The sequence below is a fragment of the Trachurus trachurus genome, assembly GCF_905171665.1.
Source record: "Trachurus trachurus genome assembly, chromosome: 5".
Classification (NCBI taxonomy): Eukaryota; Metazoa; Chordata; class Actinopteri; order Carangiformes; family Carangidae; genus Trachurus; species Trachurus trachurus.
The window spans coordinates 11,720,858-11,740,643 of NC_139896.1; the positions used below are offsets into that span (position 1 = coordinate 11,720,858).

At 41.7% G+C, this 19,786-nt stretch overlaps 3 protein-coding genes across 3 annotated transcripts; 1 reads left to right on the forward strand and 2 right to left on the reverse strand.

Annotated features, from left to right (window-relative positions):
• Positions 1 to 1,332: 1,332 nt before the first annotated feature.
• Positions 1,333 to 6,658, reverse strand: rpn1 (ribophorin I). Its single transcript, XM_083972542.1, has 10 exons — positions 6,298 to 6,658; positions 5,489 to 5,553; positions 4,790 to 5,096; positions 4,481 to 4,690; positions 4,199 to 4,391; positions 3,902 to 4,001; positions 3,664 to 3,802; positions 2,877 to 2,996; positions 2,460 to 2,705; positions 1,333 to 2,349 (listed from the first exon to the last, which is right to left on the reverse strand). Exons 1-10 carry the CDS (start codon positions 6,535 to 6,537, stop codon positions 2,167 to 2,169), a joined length of 1,803 nt encoding a protein of 600 aa, XP_083828668.1. The 5' UTR covers positions 6,538 to 6,658; the 3' UTR covers positions 1,333 to 2,166.
• A 3,740-nt stretch (positions 6,659 to 10,398) lies between these two features.
• On the forward strand, positions 10,399 to 15,369 carry LOC310986595 (ras-related protein rab7). The gene is made up of 6 exons (XM_083972554.1): positions 10,399 to 10,819; positions 12,629 to 12,691; positions 12,867 to 12,993; positions 13,595 to 13,813; positions 13,965 to 14,093; positions 14,251 to 15,369. Exons 2-6 carry the CDS (start codon positions 12,639 to 12,641, stop codon positions 14,344 to 14,346), a joined length of 624 nt encoding a protein of 207 aa, XP_083828680.1. The 5' UTR covers positions 10,399 to 10,819; positions 12,629 to 12,638; the 3' UTR covers positions 14,347 to 15,369.
• A 594-nt stretch (positions 15,370 to 15,963) lies between these two features.
• hmces (5-hydroxymethylcytosine binding, ES cell specific) lies at positions 15,964 to 19,583 on the reverse strand. The gene is made up of 7 exons (XM_083972552.1): positions 19,487 to 19,583; positions 19,123 to 19,347; positions 17,445 to 17,588; positions 17,125 to 17,352; positions 16,664 to 16,818; positions 16,379 to 16,571; positions 15,964 to 16,263 (listed from the first exon to the last, which is right to left on the reverse strand). Exons 2-7 carry the CDS (start codon positions 19,309 to 19,311, stop codon positions 16,072 to 16,074), a joined length of 1,101 nt encoding a protein of 366 aa, XP_083828678.1. The 5' UTR covers positions 19,312 to 19,347; positions 19,487 to 19,583; the 3' UTR covers positions 15,964 to 16,071.
• Between the last annotated feature and the right edge of the window lie 203 nt (positions 19,584 to 19,786).

Genomic DNA, 19,786 nt, shown 5'->3' on the forward strand with positions numbered 1-19,786 from the left:
TGCATGAGGAGCTGGTGCACATACGTCCGAAGCTGCAGCGAGCAAGGAGGCCAAACAAACCAGACTCAAGAGACATGGACTAAGTAGACAACCTGAAACATTTCACCCAAATTAATCAATTTAAGGGCAATTACCAAATACTAACATGGTGTATGTAAATTCCTGACACACTGGGGATGTGGTCAAAAGTGATAAAAGCTTAAAAAAATATTTTTAAACATCTGTCTTAAGACTTTTTTAACATCTGTATTACTAAATTCTTTCTGACATATATTTCATTTAAACAAAATAACTTTAAAATGTCTGTTTTCATCATGAAGCTCCAAACTGGGATTTTATTCTGAAGGTTGTTAAAATGTGGATTTGGGGATGGAAGCTAAGCCGAATCTTACTGACAAATTTTGATTGAAGAAAAAGCATTTCCAATCGTATCAATTCATTTTCAGAAACATTTAAAGGTCTGATTCAGTTTGATCAAATCCACACGTCTCCCACTCCGAGTTAATCTCTCCATCTTGCCAGTCTAAGATTGAAACTTGCAGACGTGAGCTCAGTGGTTTTGTCGACTCAGTCGGTTGTGTTGCGGTGGACGTGTGCAGTGGGCAGCGGCGGCGGTCCGCCAGCTGCGCCCCACTGTGAGAATGAGACTGAACGGCTCTGCACTGCTCCAAGTCTCCTCGAGTACAAACACACAAACAAAAAAAAAAGTCATTGTGTGGTCTTTCACCAGCACTGAGCATCAGCGCTAACAGACATTGTCTTTGCTTTCCCCCTGCTGTGTATTTTCAGAATGATTATTGTATAGCACATACAATATGTTAACATTATCATTGTGAGGCGAACGGGGCCTGTTATTATGGAGCAGGAAATGACCTGCCAGGACCCCTGGTGACCTCAGAGGGAAAGCGATGACCTCAGACTGACCCCTGTGTTTGTCCTCAGCTCAGACTGTAATTGAGGCAGGTCGGTTGGTGATAGGTGGGGTTACTCTGAAACAAGGAATGCAACAATGTGCTGGAAATTCCCCTCCGAGGTGCCAGTTTTAAAAGGGACACCAGTCACGGCTGCTTATTTTTTATTTTGGGGGGGTGTTAGGATGACATTGTTAAATTTTTTATCTGTGTTTGTCAGCAGAGTATTCAGTGGTATTGACAAAGAGTCTCAATGCAGGGTGGTATCGTTGATGAGAGAGGGTGGGAAAAAAAGCCTCCAATATAATTATGTTTTTTTGACACAAGTGCGCCCTCTTGTGATCAACTGAGGGTACTGCTTCTCCAAATGAACTGATAACACCAGACATGCAACCACCTTTCTGAATAACCATTCAAAATGATGAGTTTCTCCATATTTTATTTCAAATTCAACAACTTTCCATAATCATTGCCCATTTCGCAAACATTTGTGTCCCATTTCTCATGTCTTTTCTCACATACAACCAAATCTCATGTATTCACTAATCTCATGGTAAAAAAAAAAAAGAAAGAAAAATACCACTTACAAAACAAAGTCATACAAAATATAGAAAATATGACCAAGGAACATCAAAAACAAGCATTTCAGGTGACACAGAATCAGAGCTTCATTTTTTTTTTTTTGTCAAATATAAACATCAGTCAGGGCTGAGTAGAAAATAAGTTGTAAGTGCAGAAGATAGCCAAGATTGGGAAAGGTCATCACCCTCATCCTTAAGAGCTAGAGATGATTCAATCTTAGATCACGGCATATCTGAGTAAAGACATGAGACTGAAAACACTTGGGCCCCTCGGCTGTTAATTAAAAAAAAAAAAAAAAAATCCCATAACCGTACACATTTAGGAATGGAAAGAAAAAGTAGAGTCCAGATTTGAAAATGAAGAGTCAAGTCAGAGCAGAGTGTGACAGAGTGAAGTTCATCAAAGTCAAAATCAAACCAAAAAAAAGCCAAACGTTGTGATGAAGCTGCTGTAGAGCTGAACATGCAGTGACCTTAAGTTTATCACAAGGCACAAAGGCACAAGTGTTTGGATAAACCTTCACTACTGTAGGATGAGACGTTAATAGTCCATGTCAGGGTTCAAGGATGGTAAAAAAAAAAAAAAGGTTTATGCAATGGGTCACATTTCTTTTTAATTCTCATACATACAGACAGTCGGTTGTATGTTGTGTTGTTTGTGTGGCAGGAGTAGTTTAGAGGGCGTCCAGCAAACTGTCGATGCGGCTGACGAGCTCTTGCCTCCTGCTGGTCAGAGTCTTATCGCTCTCGATGTAAGCCTCCTTCTTGACCTTACCCGCCACCAGACGCTCCGCCTCCAGGCAGGAACGACACACCAGCTCCTTCACCTGGCCGTCCAGCTTCTGCACCTCTCCGACCTGACCACACGGGAGGAGGAGGAGGAGGAGGAGGAGGAGAAAAGGTAAGACTCACTGCACACACGCATTTTTATTCAAGACGTAATATATCAAACAAGCATCTCTCTCACCTTATCGGCCAAGTCGGAGCCCTCGGCTTTGAGGCGGGCCTGCAGGGAGCTGATTTCGTTGGTGAGGGTGCGATGGTCCGCCTCCAGCGTCTTCCGGCCGCTGTTGAGCGCGCCGGTGTCGCGAGACTGCTTGTAACGGTTGACCACATCGTCCATGTGTCTGTACAGACCCAGACGTTTGTTAACCAGAGTCAGCACCTGCTCTGTGATGGAGGCCACCTTCATACGAACCTCGGCAGCAGGGTCCTGAACACAGAGGATGTACACTTAAACATGTAAAAATGACTGAAAAGACATTCATTAAAGTAGTAAAAAGAAACGAATGAGGATAAATATATTCAGGAAGAGCAGCTGGGAAAAGGATCAAGACCCAAACAGAAACCAGGATTTGGTTTGAACACATGAACGCCATCTTACCTTTGTGATGGCAAAGTCGAGGCGAACGTAGATGATGACAGTGAAGAAGAGGATGTAGAAGGCCCCTACGACCAACAGAGGCTCCTGCAGCATCAGGATCTTATTGAAGTTATAGTGAACCTGAACACAGGGGAAGAAGTATATCAATATGGGTCTGAGGACCAAGTGAGGCTGACATTTTCACATTTTTCAAATCACTTTAGGTTAAAAAAACAACAACAACAACAACCGTCACTTCATTGCAGGAGTGTAAGCAGTAAGCACTGATAATAAGAAACAGTTTCCCCCCCAAACTGAAACATACACCGACGGCCATTTGAGACAGCTTCAGATCTAATTTGTAGTGTTGATACAATCTGTTCCAAAATTTGTGCTTGTCCGGATCAAACATGTAAGGATATTAGTCTGACTCAGTGTGTGCTGCGCAAATTTGTAAAGCCCTTTAGGAAATTACTACTATAATTATTTATTCATCAAGTATAAAAAAAACAAACATCCTCTAATCTTTGCTGGTTACAGCTTCTCAGATTTTATTGTGAGAACCCAGTCAAGCTATGTAGGTAATACTAACATTAGTACCGTATTAGTCGACTTAAGTCTAGTATATAACCGGACAGCTTTTCAGAATAAAACCCAGAGCCTGCTAAAATCTGTGAAGAAAACTGATGCTAAAAATGCACACAAGTGATCTTAGCCAGAGAACATAATTAACCACATTTTGATAAACTTCTACAGAGAAATCTAGGTGCACTGAATTCCCATGGACTGTCGTCATCATTCATCTTACCACAACGTCCTGAATGTGGTGCTCCACCAGGTTGTTCTTTGTGGCGACCAGCACAGGTCGGCCAAAAGTGTCCAGGTATGTATAGTGCAGCTGGTTTGGCATACGGTCAATTTTGTAAGGTGTGTCCACATGGATGTTTCTGATTGGAAAAGGAAGAAAGAAAGGGGGGGAATTATTGTCAACTGCTGTAGATATAAAACACAACCTGATAAAGAAAGAGCTCCTCATAAACACTGACCTGGCGCCCTCTGGCAGGATGATCCTCACAGTCAGGGAGTCGATCACCTGGTCGTCATACACATGGTCAACTAGTCTCATCTTCAGTGCATATTGGTCACCTAGGAGATAAAAAGATGTAACACATTAGCAACACACCCTGGGATTTGGTGGTTGAGGAGAGATCAGTCTCTAAATCAAGAAGGATTCGTTTGCTCATGTCAAGTGTCCACTCCACCCAGGTGACACTAGAAAACCTAACCTAACCCAGGAATCTCAAGTGTTATCCTTTTGTTTGGCTTATCGTCCATCCACTCACCCAGGGTGTAGAGGTACTCGTAGCTTGGCAGATTGTAACCGATGATGTAGTGGGTCTTCCAGCCTCCAAACAAGGGGAAGCGAGGCCTGACTTCCACCTCCACCGAGTCATCCAGAACCTGGAGGTGGGAGGTGGAGATGTTCCCGATCTCATCTCTGTAGTAGACATCCTGGGCCGAGGCGGGAAGGATGGTCTGTTGAAGAGAGAAAAGACGTATATTCAGCATCATTATAGAAAAAGAAAAACCAAGTCAGACAACATGGTTTGTGTTTTATAGAACACCTTGAAGGATTTGACGGATGAGATGCCGCTGTCCGACTGACGCTGGTAATCGTAACGGGAGAAGGGGCCCTTCAGTACGGCCCCGGTGTGCCTCAGGTCGATGGTCTCTTCGACAGCGATGTTGCCCCAGTGAGACACCTCAATGGTGCGAGTGATGCTGCTGATGGTGAGGAAGGGTGAGTTGTTTTCATAATGGATCTTCAGTGTATCCTGAAACAGGAGAAAACACATGCAACATAAGATTTATTTTTCCCCAGCCACTTCTTCACAGTTTCATTTGAAGATCGTGAAATCAGGTCGCAGCTGTACCTCACTGAATGGGGACACGTCACGGAAAGGTCCGTACTCGATGATCTCGTCGGCCTTGGTGGGGTTGCCCAGCTTGGTGTAGGTCTCGACGGTCTTGGAGGCCAGGCGGACGCGTGTGGTCTGGCTGCGGGTAGGGTACGGCGAGTACAGGTAGTGGTTTCCCTGAAATACTACCAGCTGGCGCTCGGCCTGGGTGATCTGTGTGGGGAAGGGCTTCAGGACGTGGCTGAAGGTCATCTCCACCTTCACTTTCAGCTGAGCACCAGCTGCCAGGCTGGAGGGAAGCTGCACTTTGTAAAAGTCACCACTGTTTGAAAACAGATGACAGAGAGGAGCATGAATTATTTTGAACATTACATGGGACATTTACTTTTATTAACAGAAGAAGTGACTATAGCACTAAATCCTTATTTATATTTATATCAAACAATTGGTCAAGCATGATTTTGTAACAAAAATTAATTTGCTTTTAAATACAAAGCCACTAAAGTGGTATAAGCTATTTGACAGGAAGGTTTGTGTTGTGAGATCTGATCCGTTAGCAATGGATAACAACAGATTTGTGTTAATTTTTTTATAAATAATATCCCGTATTGTTAGCAATACTCTTGTGACACACTAATAAAAAAAATATAGATACAATAGATACAAATGCATTGCTAGACCTCAGTTTCCATACATTTTAGATAGATCTCTCACCTTTGGCCCTGGATTGTTGTCTGCTGGAGTTCAAGTATGCCATCCTCCTCCTCATCACCCTTCACCTGAGAAAACATGTGTGCTGCTGTTAGGGCAAACTCTCGGAGGAGAACTTCACATTTAGAGCAAAATGAACGAGTGAATGCTTCACAATCCAATACTTAACAGACCCCTGATGTAAAAATATGTAGCTCGTTGTTGTGCAGAAACAAACAGAAGATTGCTATATGTCATTCATAAAGGAAGGGGGGCAGGCCTGCGCAGTCAGACACGGAAGTGAGCTGCCCAGCGCATACGTGTCATTCAGCCACTGAGAGAGCGTGCAGCGCTGCGGAAGTTAACGATTCCTCCTTACTCACATCCACACACAGCCATTCAAAATGAATCAAGTCCTATTAAAGATGTTCTGTACATGCATTTCTGCTCACAACAACTGAGCTGATGAGAAAACATTGCACTTCACAGACAGTACACGTCTCCAGATAATAACGTTACCGCCCTCTGATTATCGGTGGCTTTCTACCTCCAAAGCCCCGCAGTCAATCACACCGCTGATAGCTCAGATTTAATGCATTCAATATGCACATTGTAACATTTCATGGCAGCGTGTATACAACAACATCTGCACCTTTGCTGTTGTCACTTCAAAGCACAGCAATTAAACGTAGCGAGCTGCAGGATTTAGCAAAAGCTAAGGAGCGTCTAGCCCACTACAGAAGCAGCTAACAGGCTACAACAGGCTAGCGGGCTACAAGCAAGAAGAGTTAGCGGCGTTGTTGTTTCGATTCACGGGTGTTTTATTTGCTCACCGAGGCTCCAATGTAGGCCAGGTTAGGGGCCAGATCTGCCTCCACCGCCAGTACGAAGCTCTGAGCGGCGGAGTGTCCCTGGTTGGACAGCACGATCTCGGCGGTGATCTTAGCCAGATGAGTGCTCAGGTCCACTGTCCTCTTCACATCCTCGTTCACCAAACCGTCCGCCGAGACTTCAGCGACCAGGGCGGCTACAAGCAGCAGGCATGCGGCGAGAAGTGGCGCCTTCAGAGCCATGGTTTTTGTTTTTTAAAAATTAAATGAAGAACAGAAATACCGGGATAAAGGCGGAAAGACTGAGGGGAAATGTAGAGCAGCGAAGAAAGGCCGCCGTGCCGCTCTACATCAGAAAAGGATGACGCCTCATTCGGTACGACGCGATGACGTCATGACGCGCTCATATTACGTGCCGTGCGTCGCAGCGTCTGCCGTCTGGTCGGAAACAAACGACTGTAAAACCGCTGGACAGAAATGCATGACAATTTTTTTCCACAGATTAAAAACAAAACGGTTTTACACAACCAGTTCAACGTTGTATTGCTACGTTGTGTTTAATGTTTTACCGTCTGAGTAGGAATTGTTGGTGGTAGTAAGTTAATGTCAATGACCTTTCCTGGCCTCATGATGGCACCCGTGTCATAATACGGCTAATATCGATGACATGGACCCGTGCTGGCCTGGCGGTGGCACCCGTGTCAGTCCGTCGTTGGCGCACAATAAATCGATTCATCGTCATCTTCTTCAGTACATATACAGTGCTTTCATGTACATACAGCATGGCATCTCGCCGAAATAGCTCAGTTGGGAGAGCGTTAGACTGAAGATCTAAAGGTCCCTGGTTCGATCCCGGGTTTCGGCAGTGTGGGACAACTTTTTTTTTTTTTTTTTCCTTAAGGCAGAAGTAAGCGATCCGGTCGTTTAGGCTAACTTCTTGTCAGCCGATGGAGTTAGCAGTCCCCGCCCTCGTTCCTACGTGCACACGCAGAGAGGACCGCCCCTTTATGCCGTTCTCTCTCCTCATTGGATAAAAGTTGTAGGACACAAGGAAAGTTTTCTCCTCGGCTTACAGCAGAGCAGAGTGACTGACAGACCCGTGTTTCGGACCAAACACTCTATATAAGTGATTGTTGTCGGAAGATATAACTATTTAAGACTTATATTAACACAAACATTCATTATTATTATTATTTTTATTATTAGGTATCTTTTACAGATGGGTTACCTCACAGTCAGTCAGTCAAGTTCTAGCCCAGAGGTCTTAAACCTTGATTTGGCTGAGACCTAGGGGGCTGCAAGCTACTCATGTTATCTATTAAAACACTCAACTGATATCCAAACAAGTCAAATGAATAATATAGTTTTATAAGACATCAAATATCGATGTGCAAAACTCACTCCTTCTTCTCTTTTTTTTTCTTTTTTACCAAAACATCTGCAACTCAGATTCAACATATCAGTGTCATGATAGTTGGCAGCACATCTAATGGTAGGCTACATAACAAACTTAAATAGTTAATTTGACACCCCATTATCTTTATAAACAAATCTTGTGCTAAAAAAATATATCACTGCATGTCACCTACAGTAGGCTGTGTCTGACATAAATGAATTTGATTGGGAAACTCATTGGGACTGACAGCTGACAAATAACCCAACATGACCGTCAGGTTCTTCTCAGTCACACAGCACATGTACAGTGTTGTCTGTACTGAAAATTTCTACCAGGGACACTGGTCATGGGTTAAAGGTAGAGTAAGCAATTCTAATCTGATAGACTTTGTTGACATACAGTGACTATTTCTTCATGGCCTGCTCGCTATCTATTGTATTTGTGTTGAAAATCTGTTGTTCCTACACTATAGACTCAGAAGTCGCTGCAGAACACCCACTGAGTGGCAAAAAGAGGAGTGGCAGAGCCGCCGAAATGTAAAATCGATGCTGGTGGATCATTGTCGAGTCCTTCTGACCTCAATTCGTTTTGATATAGCTACTACATATTTTATCGGGTTTCGCTGTGTCTACCGCTATCCTTCGCCACGTTGAAGGAGGTTTGTTTTGCCACTCAGTTCAAATGAACGGGACGTGTCCCGGGGAAAATGATGTAAACGCATACCCTCTATTAGTTTTTTTTTTTTTTTTTTTAAATAGTGGTAACATAGCATGCAGTGTTGAATTGTTTTATTGAGTTATGTGAAATAGTATCCTCTTCCATGCCATTTAGGATGCTCTGGATTCCAGCAGGGTATTGTTGCCTTGGCAAGGCTTGTCCAAGAATTAGGGCTGTATTTGTTTGTTTATCTCTAGCATCGTATTTGTCCGTCTATCTAGCATCTTATACTCCATGTTTTATCGGTTGTTGTCACTAATAGCAGTGAGGGGTTGCCCTCAAAAATAAAAGGGGGCTGGAATATGGATTAAGGTGATGGATTGTATTTTATGTGCAGGGTTAGAGTTAGGGTTAGCTGACAATCATGTGTAAATGAGATGTGGTGCTAAACAAAAAACACTCGATGGTAAGATACAGTTTGAGTCCATAAGATGTGGGCCTAGTTAGGAACATAGTTGAATAGATGATGACATTGTGTAGCAGTAGATTAATTTTACATAAAAGAAAATAAAAATGGAAAAAAGAAAGAACACAATCAAAGTCATCGATACATTTCCCACAGTGATTATCATCAAATTCCCAAATAGTAGCCTATTACAAACTGAGTGTGTCATCCCTGAATAGCTGAGTAAACTGGCTCCAAGGGATCAGCTGCTCAGATACTGGGGCTGCAGACCAGATGTGCAGAGTGAACTGTGACATGACAAGACAATAACTCTGCTTAGGATGGCACCAATCACAGCAGCAAGGGAAAATGGGAACAGGTCACATTATTCTGGCCAAACTACACCATGCTCACATATTACCAGCAACAGGCCCAGATCACTATTGATATGACATGATCATCAAATTAGCAGCTTTTGTTTTGTTTTTAATTACAGCAACATTATTGGTTGAATGATAATAACAAAGTGGAACCGAGGGCTGTGTGTGTGTGTGCGCATGCTTTTTATATCTGTGCTTTTGCTCTGCTCAGTGTTTGTTGTCTACTGTACGCTGTCCTCGTTTATATTTTATAAACGTTTTTATGACTCACTTTATTGTTTGCATGTATTATGTACCTCCTTCCTCTTATATTCTGTTTTAGGATGACATTGTAACATCTGTTCAGGGACTACAGATGAAGAGTAGCCCTTTTTGGCTAACTCTGGTGCATCTACAGTAAATGTTTAATGATGTGCACTGTCCCTGCTAAATAAACTAATGAATAATAATAATTTAAAAAAAAATTGTATTAACACACACACACACACACACACACACATATATACCATGTACTAAATAAATAAGTGACCATATAACAGGGCTCCAGACTAACCTTTTTTACTTGGAGCACAGTGGCCCCAAACTTAAACCTTTAGGAGCACAAGCAGAAAATCTATGGGCACACCCTGTAAATTGTCTTTCAAAGCAAATATTCGCATTTCCTTTACATTCATGATCCTCACAGACATTGGCCTGCCACCTGTAATACCAGATTCTTTGAGTCGCCCCTCCATACCCAGTATTAAAAAAACAAACAACAAATTTACTGGTTGCAAAAAATGTAGATACATGGCTTATTTTTAGCTTTTGCTGCTGTCAGTGTCCTATAAATTTCCAGCTCCGGCTTGCACTTTCTTTGTTTAGCTACAGAAGGCCTGCCCAAATTGAATTGAATTGAAATCCGCCAAATTGTTATTTCCAATCTTTTTTTTGTTGTTGTTCGACTTTGCCGCCATATCTTTGTCTATTACAAAAAACTTGTAAAACTATGATTGCTCTGTTAGTAGCCTAACAGGTATTCTATCCAATGTGCACCTGGCAATGAAAAGATTTAAAAAATAAAAATAAAAATAAAAAAGTAGATGAAAAATGTACTTGCACTGTCTCAAATCTTAGGGGCAAAACCAATGATGCCCCCCATGTAGGGACAGTCTGGAGCCCTGATATGATCGGTTTCAGATTTGTTTGTGTGACTTCTCGGGGTCCTGTGCAACCAGGCGTGTCCTGCGCGTGACGTCAGAGCTCACCAACAGAGCTTGTTTTGGAGGAAGTGGACGGAGCTCGAGCTGTTAGCAGTTAGCTGTTAGCACGGCGGCTTGACGGGGGAAAAAGGCGAAGCGTCAACAGGGGGAAACAAACGGTGGCGACACGGACCGTCGTACGGAATCAACGCTTCTGTTAACACAAAAAGGGCGAGACAGGCGAGACGGGCTCGACAGTGTCAGTGTTGAATCTGAAGAGTAGAGTTAGCTGCGAGTCGAGCTGTCTGAGATAATTTAGCTGTCGACGCTCAGGACGTGTTGTTTTGTCCACGGCAGCTGTTAGCCTGTTAGCTAGCCTGCGCTGTTAGCTGACGCTCCCAACCCGAGGCAGAGGAAAAGTCCACTTTTGAGATTTTTTTTTTTACACCACAGGATCGTCGCCCAGGTTGGTTTGTAGTGACTTGAAGTTGTTTTGTTTGGTTTTGTCTTTACTAACCATATACGTTAACGATATAGTTGTCGTTAACGTAGTTTCACGTTTCTTAATAACACCCTGCATAGCTAAATGTTAGCTTAGATAAAGAAGTACCACTGTGCAGTGAGGATATACGGTATTTATAACGATACGTTTTGAAAAGATTTTGTATTTCATGACAATGCTGTCCTTCCTAGTGCTTTCTTTTCGTTTGCTCATCAGCGACATTAGCTTTTGATCTCCAGATGTAAGGCTCTAATTCTCCTTAGCTAGCCCCTTTTTGCAAGTGTTATTTTTTATATCTGTATGTGATCGTTAGCTAAAAATGTCGAGACAGGATTTTCTATATAGCAATTTTTCGACCAATATATATCAGAGGTTAACGAATTGATCTGGCTCATGGATTTTGCCGGTAAGTGTGGTGAATCTAACTATTGTGGTCGCTGTGCTAATCATGCTTGCCAAGTCATGGTTCCGTTAGTCCTGTGTTTTTAAACCATGTGATCAGTCCCTGACACAGTGTCATGGGGTGCAGATTATGAGAGCCGCACCGATAGCCTTTATGCCACTTTTGCCTCTCAGTAGCACTGATAGATCTTCAACCAGTGGCTTTTTGTTCACTTAAGGGCTTGTACATGCTAGGCGATGTGTGGAAAAGATTGATTTTTTTCTGTAATGCTTTCTCCGAGGTCTAACTTTTACTGAAATGACGATTTAAAGCCTTTCGGTAATAGCGTTTGGACTTTGGTCATTACAGCTGTATGAGTTGGTTTATAATTACAAAGCCCCACTCAGCCAAAGTCAGAATCGCTTTGTGATGTCTTGAGTGTTTGATCAGACGCGGATTTTTTTTTTTAGCCCCAAACTATTCAGTGCTGTGATTATTAACTCTCAAAATCTGAATGCAGTTTCAAGTGTTTTGCATTGATTAAAGATTACTCTGTAGATGCAATGGAAAAGTTATGGGGATGGACTGAGAGAGGTTTTGATATTGGATCATGATTCATTTTAAATGAAGGAAATATAATTAGTCAAATGGGGGAAGGAGATATAGGATTAGAAGAGGAAGAGTTGAGGGTAGCTGAGACCTTTTGCTTTGCTGCATCTTAAAAATATATTTAAAAAAAAAATCTTGGTCAAGGTGATAATTAAATCACCTTGACCCTGCAATGTGTAATCATTAACACAGGTCAGTATGTTGTCATATATTTAACAGAGTTTTCCATTTTATGATGCATCATGTAATGTCCATCTTTATAGATCTACAAGATTTGTCGCTCAGTAATAAAACAACAACGTTTTTTCCCCATTGAATGATTTGCAGAAGCATACATATCGTGTCCTTACAGTAAAACAATAGCGACCAGCTGGCGTGGCAAAAATAGCAGATGCCAGATCAGTTCAACAAACCCAGCGCACAGCATTGTTGCACATGTTTTGCACAAAAAAAAGTCATGCATTGTTTGCCAATAGAATAGCGTGTAATGTCTCATGGTACAGCAGAGTGCAGTATATTGTTATAATCCTATCACTGTATTTATTTCTTTGTTTGCGAGATGTGGGAAACTCTGATATTGCAGACATCGTACATTCCTAAAATGTGTCCTTTAAGTCGGAGTGAGTTCTGAGATTCCCACAGTCCTCATCATCTTTCAGTGACAGCTGTTGGTCCATATCAAGAGGGATGTAATCAGGGCAAGGCTGTACCCACCCTCAGCGTTACTGTGCTCCTATCAGGACTTTTTGAATCCTCTGTAATCTACGTTTTTGTCTTTACAGCTGTGGCACAATGACATCAAGGAAGAAAGTACTACTCAAAGTGATCATCCTTGGAGACTCTGGGTGAGTGATCAAAGCTTAAGAAGACTCTTTAGTTCAGACATTGAATCTTATCTGAGAGCAGCAATATACTCATTGTGCTTCACCAATCAGTTAATCACAGTGACATTTCACATTTGGCTTGTTTCCATCCAGTGTATGGTTTGATTATTGTCTTGTGATTTTTTTTTCTCTGTAGAGTTGGGAAGACCTCATTGATGAACCAGTATGTGAATAAGAAGTTCAGTAACCAGTACAAAGCAACAATAGGCGCCGATTTCCTGACAAAAGAAGTCATGGTTGATGACAGACTTGTCACAATGCAGGTAATGAGGAAATAATTGTCAGAGTGCAAAACGGCCAATAAACTGTTGTGATGCGAAAACAACAACATGCTGATTCTAATTACTCGTAGTATTAATGGACTAGCAAATGTTTGAATGGTTTACCACTGAGAAAATTCATCATGTCTCTGAGTTTTCTGTGAAAATTGTTTATTCAAGGATAGCCTCGAGGTTACTTGGTATTACTAATGGCTTCCCACAAAAGGCTTTGGCATTCATGGAACAAAGAGATCTCTTAGGCTTCACCAGCATTTATCTTTATATGTTTATTTTCATGACCTCAGTCATGTAGTATTTAACTAATCCAGTGGTTTTGATAAACATAGGATAATGCATCAGTTTTTATACTGTTACTTTGGGTTACAGCTGCGTTTTTTACTGTACACACAGACGATTAAGACAATAGACTTTTATTTTCCTAATTAAGACGCAACATTAACAGTGATGTTTATAATAAGTATTTTAAAGCTGCAGCAAAACTATATTGTGGAAATGTGGTTAATTAGATTATTTTGTGCATGTACATATGGCAAGTCTTCTTAGATGCTCACTTTTAGTCTTTCTGTCTCTGTTTGCATCCTAGATTTGGGACACAGCAGGTCAGGAGAGATTCCAGTCCTTAGGCGTTGCGTTCTACCGCGGCGCAGACTGCTGCGTCCTGGTGTTTGACGTGACAGCACCCAACACCTTCAAGACTCTAGACAGCTGGAGGGACGAGTTCTTGATCCAGGCCAGCCCCCGAGACCCTGAGAATTTCCCCTTTGTGGTTCTGGGCAACAAGATCGACTTGGAGAACAGACAGGTTGGTCCAGATGAGTGGGCTCCACTCTTTTTTTCTTTCTTTTTTTCTAGGAAATACATGGTTGTTGTTATTTGACTTGGAATAATTCCCTAATTAGCTTGGATGAGCGTCTGGTGTTTCTGAGTGTAACCTCAGTTCTTTGGTGTTCCAGGTAACAACCAAGCGAGCACAGGCTTGGTGTCAGAGCAAGAACAACATCCCATATTTCGAAACCAGCGCCAAGGAGGCAATCAATGTGGAACAGGCCTTCCAGACTATTGCACGCAATGCTCTTAAACAGGTAACGGGAAGCCAACAAGAAATTCTGATAGGCAGCCTGACCCGGTGTCCTCAGGGTTGTGAAATAAATAACATTTTTCTGAACACATCTGTTGTCATGGAAGCAGGGTGATGCAGGGCCAGCATCTCACTCAACTATATTATTTGTCTGCTTTCAGGAGACTGAAGTGGAGTTGTACAACGAGTTCCCTGAGCCGATAAAACTGGACAGGAACGAGCGAGCCAAGCCGTCAGCAGAAACCTGCAGCTGCTGAGGACACTGAGGATCATCTGGGGGGAACGTGGGGGTGGGGGGTACACAACCCTGTCTTGCCTTGTCTATATATCCCTAAAACCCTTTCCCATGGCCCACTGTGTTAATCCCTAAAGCCCAATAAACAAGCAGCATCCCACTCATAGAGTATACTACTACACACACACACAGACATGCTGCGCTCACCTCTTTATGTAAACAAAACACACACATTTTCTATAAAATAAAGAGTCTCCTAGCCCAAAGAACACCCGAAGGAAACATGGCATTTACTTGTATGATGCTTATTACTTCCCAGTGTTTCTCCATGTTCTTTTTCATAGCGGTGGTGGTTTGGGCTAATCTCGTTTTTTTTTCAGTTCCATGTACAATCGTGCTGCTTTCACACCCAATTTTGCTTTTATTTGGATACTTCCAGTGGTAAATCAAAGCATTATCTCTTTACATGTTTGTGTTTATGAGTAAAATTGGACAAACTATTGTTTAGTTGTTTTTTTCTCTTCTTTTTTTTTTTTAAATCAGTATCTTACGCAGTGGTGGTTGTTTACTTTCTTTCACAGCCCACCACTGCTGCATGAAAAGAGGAAACACTGCTCCCCCCATTTTACTCATTTGTGTTGTGGCTTAAAATTTGTTTCACAGTTTAAAAAAAATGTGTACCCTAGTTTCACATTACCTCATGCAACCTTTAAAAAAGAAATTCTGACACATAAACAGGGAGTCAGAACTGAATTAGTGAAAAGAGCAAAATGTGTGAAGGTGCACGTGTGGATCATATTAGTATGCTGTCTGCTTGTTGGTGTTAATTGGCACAGAACTGAAAATCCAGTTGAATGAAAAGGCCATCGGAAAGAGTGTACGGATTTTTTTTTTTTTCCTTTATAATCAATAACTGAAGACTCAGCCATCTCATTTTGGAGCCATTAAACATGCAGTTGTAGCTCCTGTTGGTATGAATTCAGCCTCAGTTGATAGAAGTGCTGTTCCTAGCATAATGTTGCTGCTCCTTTATTGGAGAAATGAAGGTTCATCTTGATTGCCATTTTTCCTTGATACAACATTTGACACGGGAATGAACCAAATCAAGACGGCCATGTCATTCTACCTGACAGACCTGGAGATGAGAGAGATCTTTCTCAATATCACTCAGAACAGAGTACTATTAGCTAGTACACTTCTTTTTACTGTCAACTATTGCAAGACATTTGCAAACCTCTCAATCATTGTGTGGGGAAGGCAAAAAAAAAGTTGTGCTGTAAATCTCCATATCTGACTCTGCCAGTTGCTTGTGTTGGCGAACAGTTTAAGTGCTTGATATTTCTTTTAACCGATCAGATTTTTAACTGTCTGTTCGTATTATGTTAAAACTTTGAAATGCATTATAGATTACAAGATAGCATACATACTGTAACTTTGAAAAGAGAAAAAAAAATGTGTGGGGGAGGGTGGGAGTACTGGCATTCATCATTATTATATTATTAATATGATAAATGCATAGCATCTACATTGTTTCAAAATGTCTGCGTTTCAAGTAATAAGGGTAATAAAAATCTTGAATAAAGCAAACTGTGTTTATTTCTTACATTTATTGATGAAATCTGGAACTATTAAGATATTTCATGACATATACAAGCAAAAACCTGAACATACAGTATTCAGTTTCATGACTATAAACACAGGTAGGTGTAATAAATAAGGCCTAAATGATCTTCAAAAATCCCTATCTTCATGAGGTTCTTGGTTTCTTACTGGCTCCCTGAAGCCACTGCTTAAGAGCCCCTGTAGACTTGCGCTTGGACGTTTGGTTGTTTTCACGCTCTTCTTTACTCTCGCATGTTCTGGACTCCTTCCTCTTTGACGGCGAACCGTTCATCAGCCAGCTCATCATCTTCTTGCTGCTGGCTGTGGGCTTGGGCTCCTGGGGGGTCAAGAGTCAGATTTGTCAGCTGAAACTTCTCTACCTGCCAAACTGTAGCTGCTGTGAGATCTTCCAACAAAAAAAAAGAAGAAAGAAATCACAGTAAATCAGATACCTTTTTGCTGCCAAGATCCACTGGCTGAAGGCACTCTGCAGAGTTGTTGCGTGAGTTGCTGACCAGCGAAGAAACAGGATGATAAGTTAAAATGTTTTTAGACTGGAGCAGTTTCATGGCATCTAGAGATTTCACCTCCCCAAAGTTCAGCCACCGTCTCACTTCTTCATCTCCATCCAGGACTGCTGGCATCCTGAAGAGTAAAAAATTAAAAATGAACATGCAGTTTTAGTTTCAATTTTACAAACAAATGAAATAAGCGTTTTCTCGCCAGCTGCACTTTACCTGTCATGGATGTCATGGAGGTTTGCGGAAGCATTCACAGTGATTACACTGTAAGAGTAAAGGGGCTCCCCGCCATCTGGAGGAGTCCAGCAGTCAAACAGTCCGGCCATAGTCAGCAACTTCCATCCAGTCCATTCACCTGCTGCTCCTTCCCCCTGGATAACACACCGCAAAGAGCACAAGAGTCTGATCAGTGGTATTTTGTGACTTTCCAGTCAACAATCTTGACACTAACATTAAAATGAAACCAGGTGCTGCTGGTATATTGCATAAAAGTGCCAGTGCTAAAGGAACACCTGGCGGACACATGCACATTTTTGCCTGAGCTCCTCTGGCACACAGGAAATTTTCAGCCATGGTTATTTCCCCCATAGCTGCATTCTCTATGGTTTTACTCCAAATGAAAGATCCATTATCAATTTTCATGGTGCTTATATTGTTATAGAAAACCCACTAAGAACCTCTTTCAAGTGCAGGGAGGCCTTCTCTGCAGGGCACGCTGTGTTTGAATTCTTCTTATTGCGAGCTGAGGCCGTGGGGTCAGCCTCATCCTCTGCTTTCTGACTGGATCCCTGGATCCCAGTCTGAGGGAAGTAGATGAAGAAAGGCTGCTTGTTTTTCTCCTGCTTCTTCCACTCATAAAAACCATCAGCCAGGATGACGCAGCGCTGTCCTTTAGTCATGGGATGCTGTGTGAAAAAGAAAAAGAAGTGGTAAGATACCACAGCATGCAACACCTGCTGGTAAGAGGTAAACAGATTATCAGCCTGCAGCATCTCACCTTGTAGGATTTCTTCTCCAAAATATTCTCACTGCGACAGTTGCTGGTGCTGTAGTGCATCTTGCTGGGATCGTTCTCCTTAAACCAAGCAGGAACAAGACCCCAACGCATGGAGGCCAACACACACTCATCTGCAGGAGCATCCTGAGGACACACACAAGGAGTGGACACAACATCAGCATCTACTCTATATCGTAAAATGCACTGCAATACGGACACATGTTACATGTCCTCATGACTGACAGAGATGTACTTTTCCTGTTATCTAATGGTCCTCTGTCTTTTTGGACTTTTTATGTTAATTTGTTGTATTGTTTTGGGGACTACGGATGTAATTTAGCACATGTGCTAAATCCGGTGTATTTACTGTGGGTACTCTAGCACTCACTGTCCATTAATATGCATTGTCCCGACCAAATAAACAAATAAAGTAAGAAAGTAAAGTATGTACATATGATTTATGAATGCCATTAATTATCTTAGCTAACAGGATAACCTGCCGTTGCACAATAACCATTAAGTTTACCTCACTGGCTGTATGAATACACATAAGGACAGCTTCATGATTTAATCACCGGTGTGACCTTACTATTTTACTAAAATAAAGACTTTATTTTTGTCAGTCGCTTCAGCAGCTATGACCATTTCAGTATTTTATATACAAGGGAAGTAACAGCTTTAAATAGAGTCCATCTGAACATCTGGAGACACATATCGTCACTTCCTCATTGGCAACACCAGTGGCAATTTTAAAGAACAAAGCATTTTACTAAATGGCATCAAACCACATGTTGTCACTCGTGGTGCACTCCAAGTTATTTTCCTTAATATTTTTTTTGGCTTTTCACCATGAATAGAGTGGGTCATACCAGTGGCTTCAAGCTAAAGCTTCACATAAAATCATGAGATAAATTAGAAAACTGAAAAAAACTAAACAAAAAAACAACAACAGTGGATTTACAACATGCCCATCTTCTTATTCACCAGTATGAGTGAGAGAGTTTTGTAACACCTGTGACATAAATTCAGGGTACCACTACTTATATATATATATTTTTTAACAATATGTATAGCATTTTTGGTTTTGTATGTCTTTTCCAGAATATAATTGATGGTTATATGCATACATTATTGCAGTTTAGTTTAGTTGTGCATGGAGAAACATTGTGCAGGAGAAGTGGAAGCCAAAAAGGGCTTATGAAAATACCTCCCCTGTGTAAAAACAACAGGTGGTCTGCAACATGAAAAGATAATACAGAAATTCATAACATAAAAAGTAGGAGAAAAAAAATCAACAGTTTACATAGAAAGTGAAAGATAAAGATTTACAGGCCCAGAAGCGCTACAACTCTTTACTAAAGAATGATTTTACATCATAAAAAAATTGTTTCTGAGTTTAGTATACAGCACTCACCTGCTTTTACAAGTGATTAAAAAAAACAAATATTGTCAAAATATGGCTCAATAATGAGTAATTGTTCAAATAATATATAATTTAACCTAAAAAAAAATGTGTTTTCAAAGCTTATAATATTTCTGTAAGCTCAATGGACAGAAAACGCACGTCTCTGTAGATAGACCCATCCTTCAGATCTTTCTACAAAGGCTTTTACATAGTGTCTCTTGGTACTTAATGTGTGAATATAGCTTTGGTACGGGAGGATCCGGCTCGTCTTACCTGGTCGAAGTGTCTCTGAGACAGCAGGACGGGACTCATGGACTGGGGGCTCTTGTTGTAGGAGGGCCGATACTTGTCTGCATCTCCATCTCTCCAGCGGGGCTGTCTCCTCCGCCCTGTCCGGTCTCTGTAGGAGCAGGCTCGGCTCACCTCGTCGGGGGCAAGTGTACACGCCGTTCTTCCGCACATTTCACGACTTCAACGTGTTTTGTCGCCAACACACACCTGGCAAAACGGTTCAGATATAGGTGAAAAATAGCTCAATGAAGTTTCACAGAGTTAGCACGTTAGCTAAAAGTTATTTCAAGAAATGTTCTTCTTCGCTAGCTGCAAAGGTACCGTTTGAAAACACTGGCATATTTACCTGTTATCCACAGCTGTATCTGTGTCGTGTAATTGCGCTTACTGTGTGTTGTCGTGAGTACAATGCGCGTGTGTGTTCAGTTATGTATGTGTGTTTTGGAGCGGGGATTTGCCTGGGCAGAATTCGAAGGAGCTAGACACGTGACCCCGTGACGTACAGAAGCCCCGCCCTCCTCTGCAGAGCGTGTTGCGTCACTGAGCCAAGATGGCGACAGAGCCGAGTGCAGCATCCGAAAGAAAAGTTAAAATAAAATGTTCAAATGTGCCACAATATGAAAAACCCTTTTTTTTATGCGCTAGT

Bases quoted from the DNA above. Each gene is read 5' to 3' on its own strand.
- rpn1 (XM_083972542.1), bottom strand. From the start codon at position 6,537: ATGGCTCTGAAGGCGCCACTTCTCGCCGCATGCCTGCTGCTTGTAGCC. The intron at 5,554-6,297 runs GTGAGCAAATAA...ATGTTTTCTCAG, and splicing joins TGGCCTACATTGGAGCCTCG to GTGAAGGGTGATGAGGAGGA. The intron at 3,803-3,901 runs GTCAGTGTTTAT...TTTTCCAATCAG, and splicing joins ATCCTGCCAGAGGGCGCCAG to AAACATCCATGTGGACACAC.
- LOC310986595 (XM_083972554.1), top strand. From the start codon at position 12,639: ATGACATCAAGGAAGAAAGTACTACTCAAAGTGATCATCCTTGGAGAC. The intron at 12,692-12,866 runs GTGAGTGATCAA...TTTTCTCTGTAG, and splicing joins ATCATCCTTGGAGACTCTGG to AGTTGGGAAGACCTCATTGA. The intron at 13,814-13,964 runs GTTGGTCCAGAT...TTGGTGTTCCAG, and splicing joins TCGACTTGGAGAACAGACAG to GTAACAACCAAGCGAGCACA.
- hmces (XM_083972552.1), bottom strand. From the start codon at position 19,311: ATGTGCGGAAGAACGGCGTGTACACTTGCCCCCGACGAGGTGAGCCGA. The intron at 17,589-19,122 runs GTAAGACGAGCC...GTGTGTCCTCAG, and splicing joins CTCAGAGACACTTCGACCAG to GATGCTCCTGCAGATGAGTG. The intron at 17,353-17,444 runs GTGAGATGCTGC...TTTTTCACACAG, and splicing joins TGGAGAAGAAATCCTACAAG to CATCCCATGACTAAAGGACA.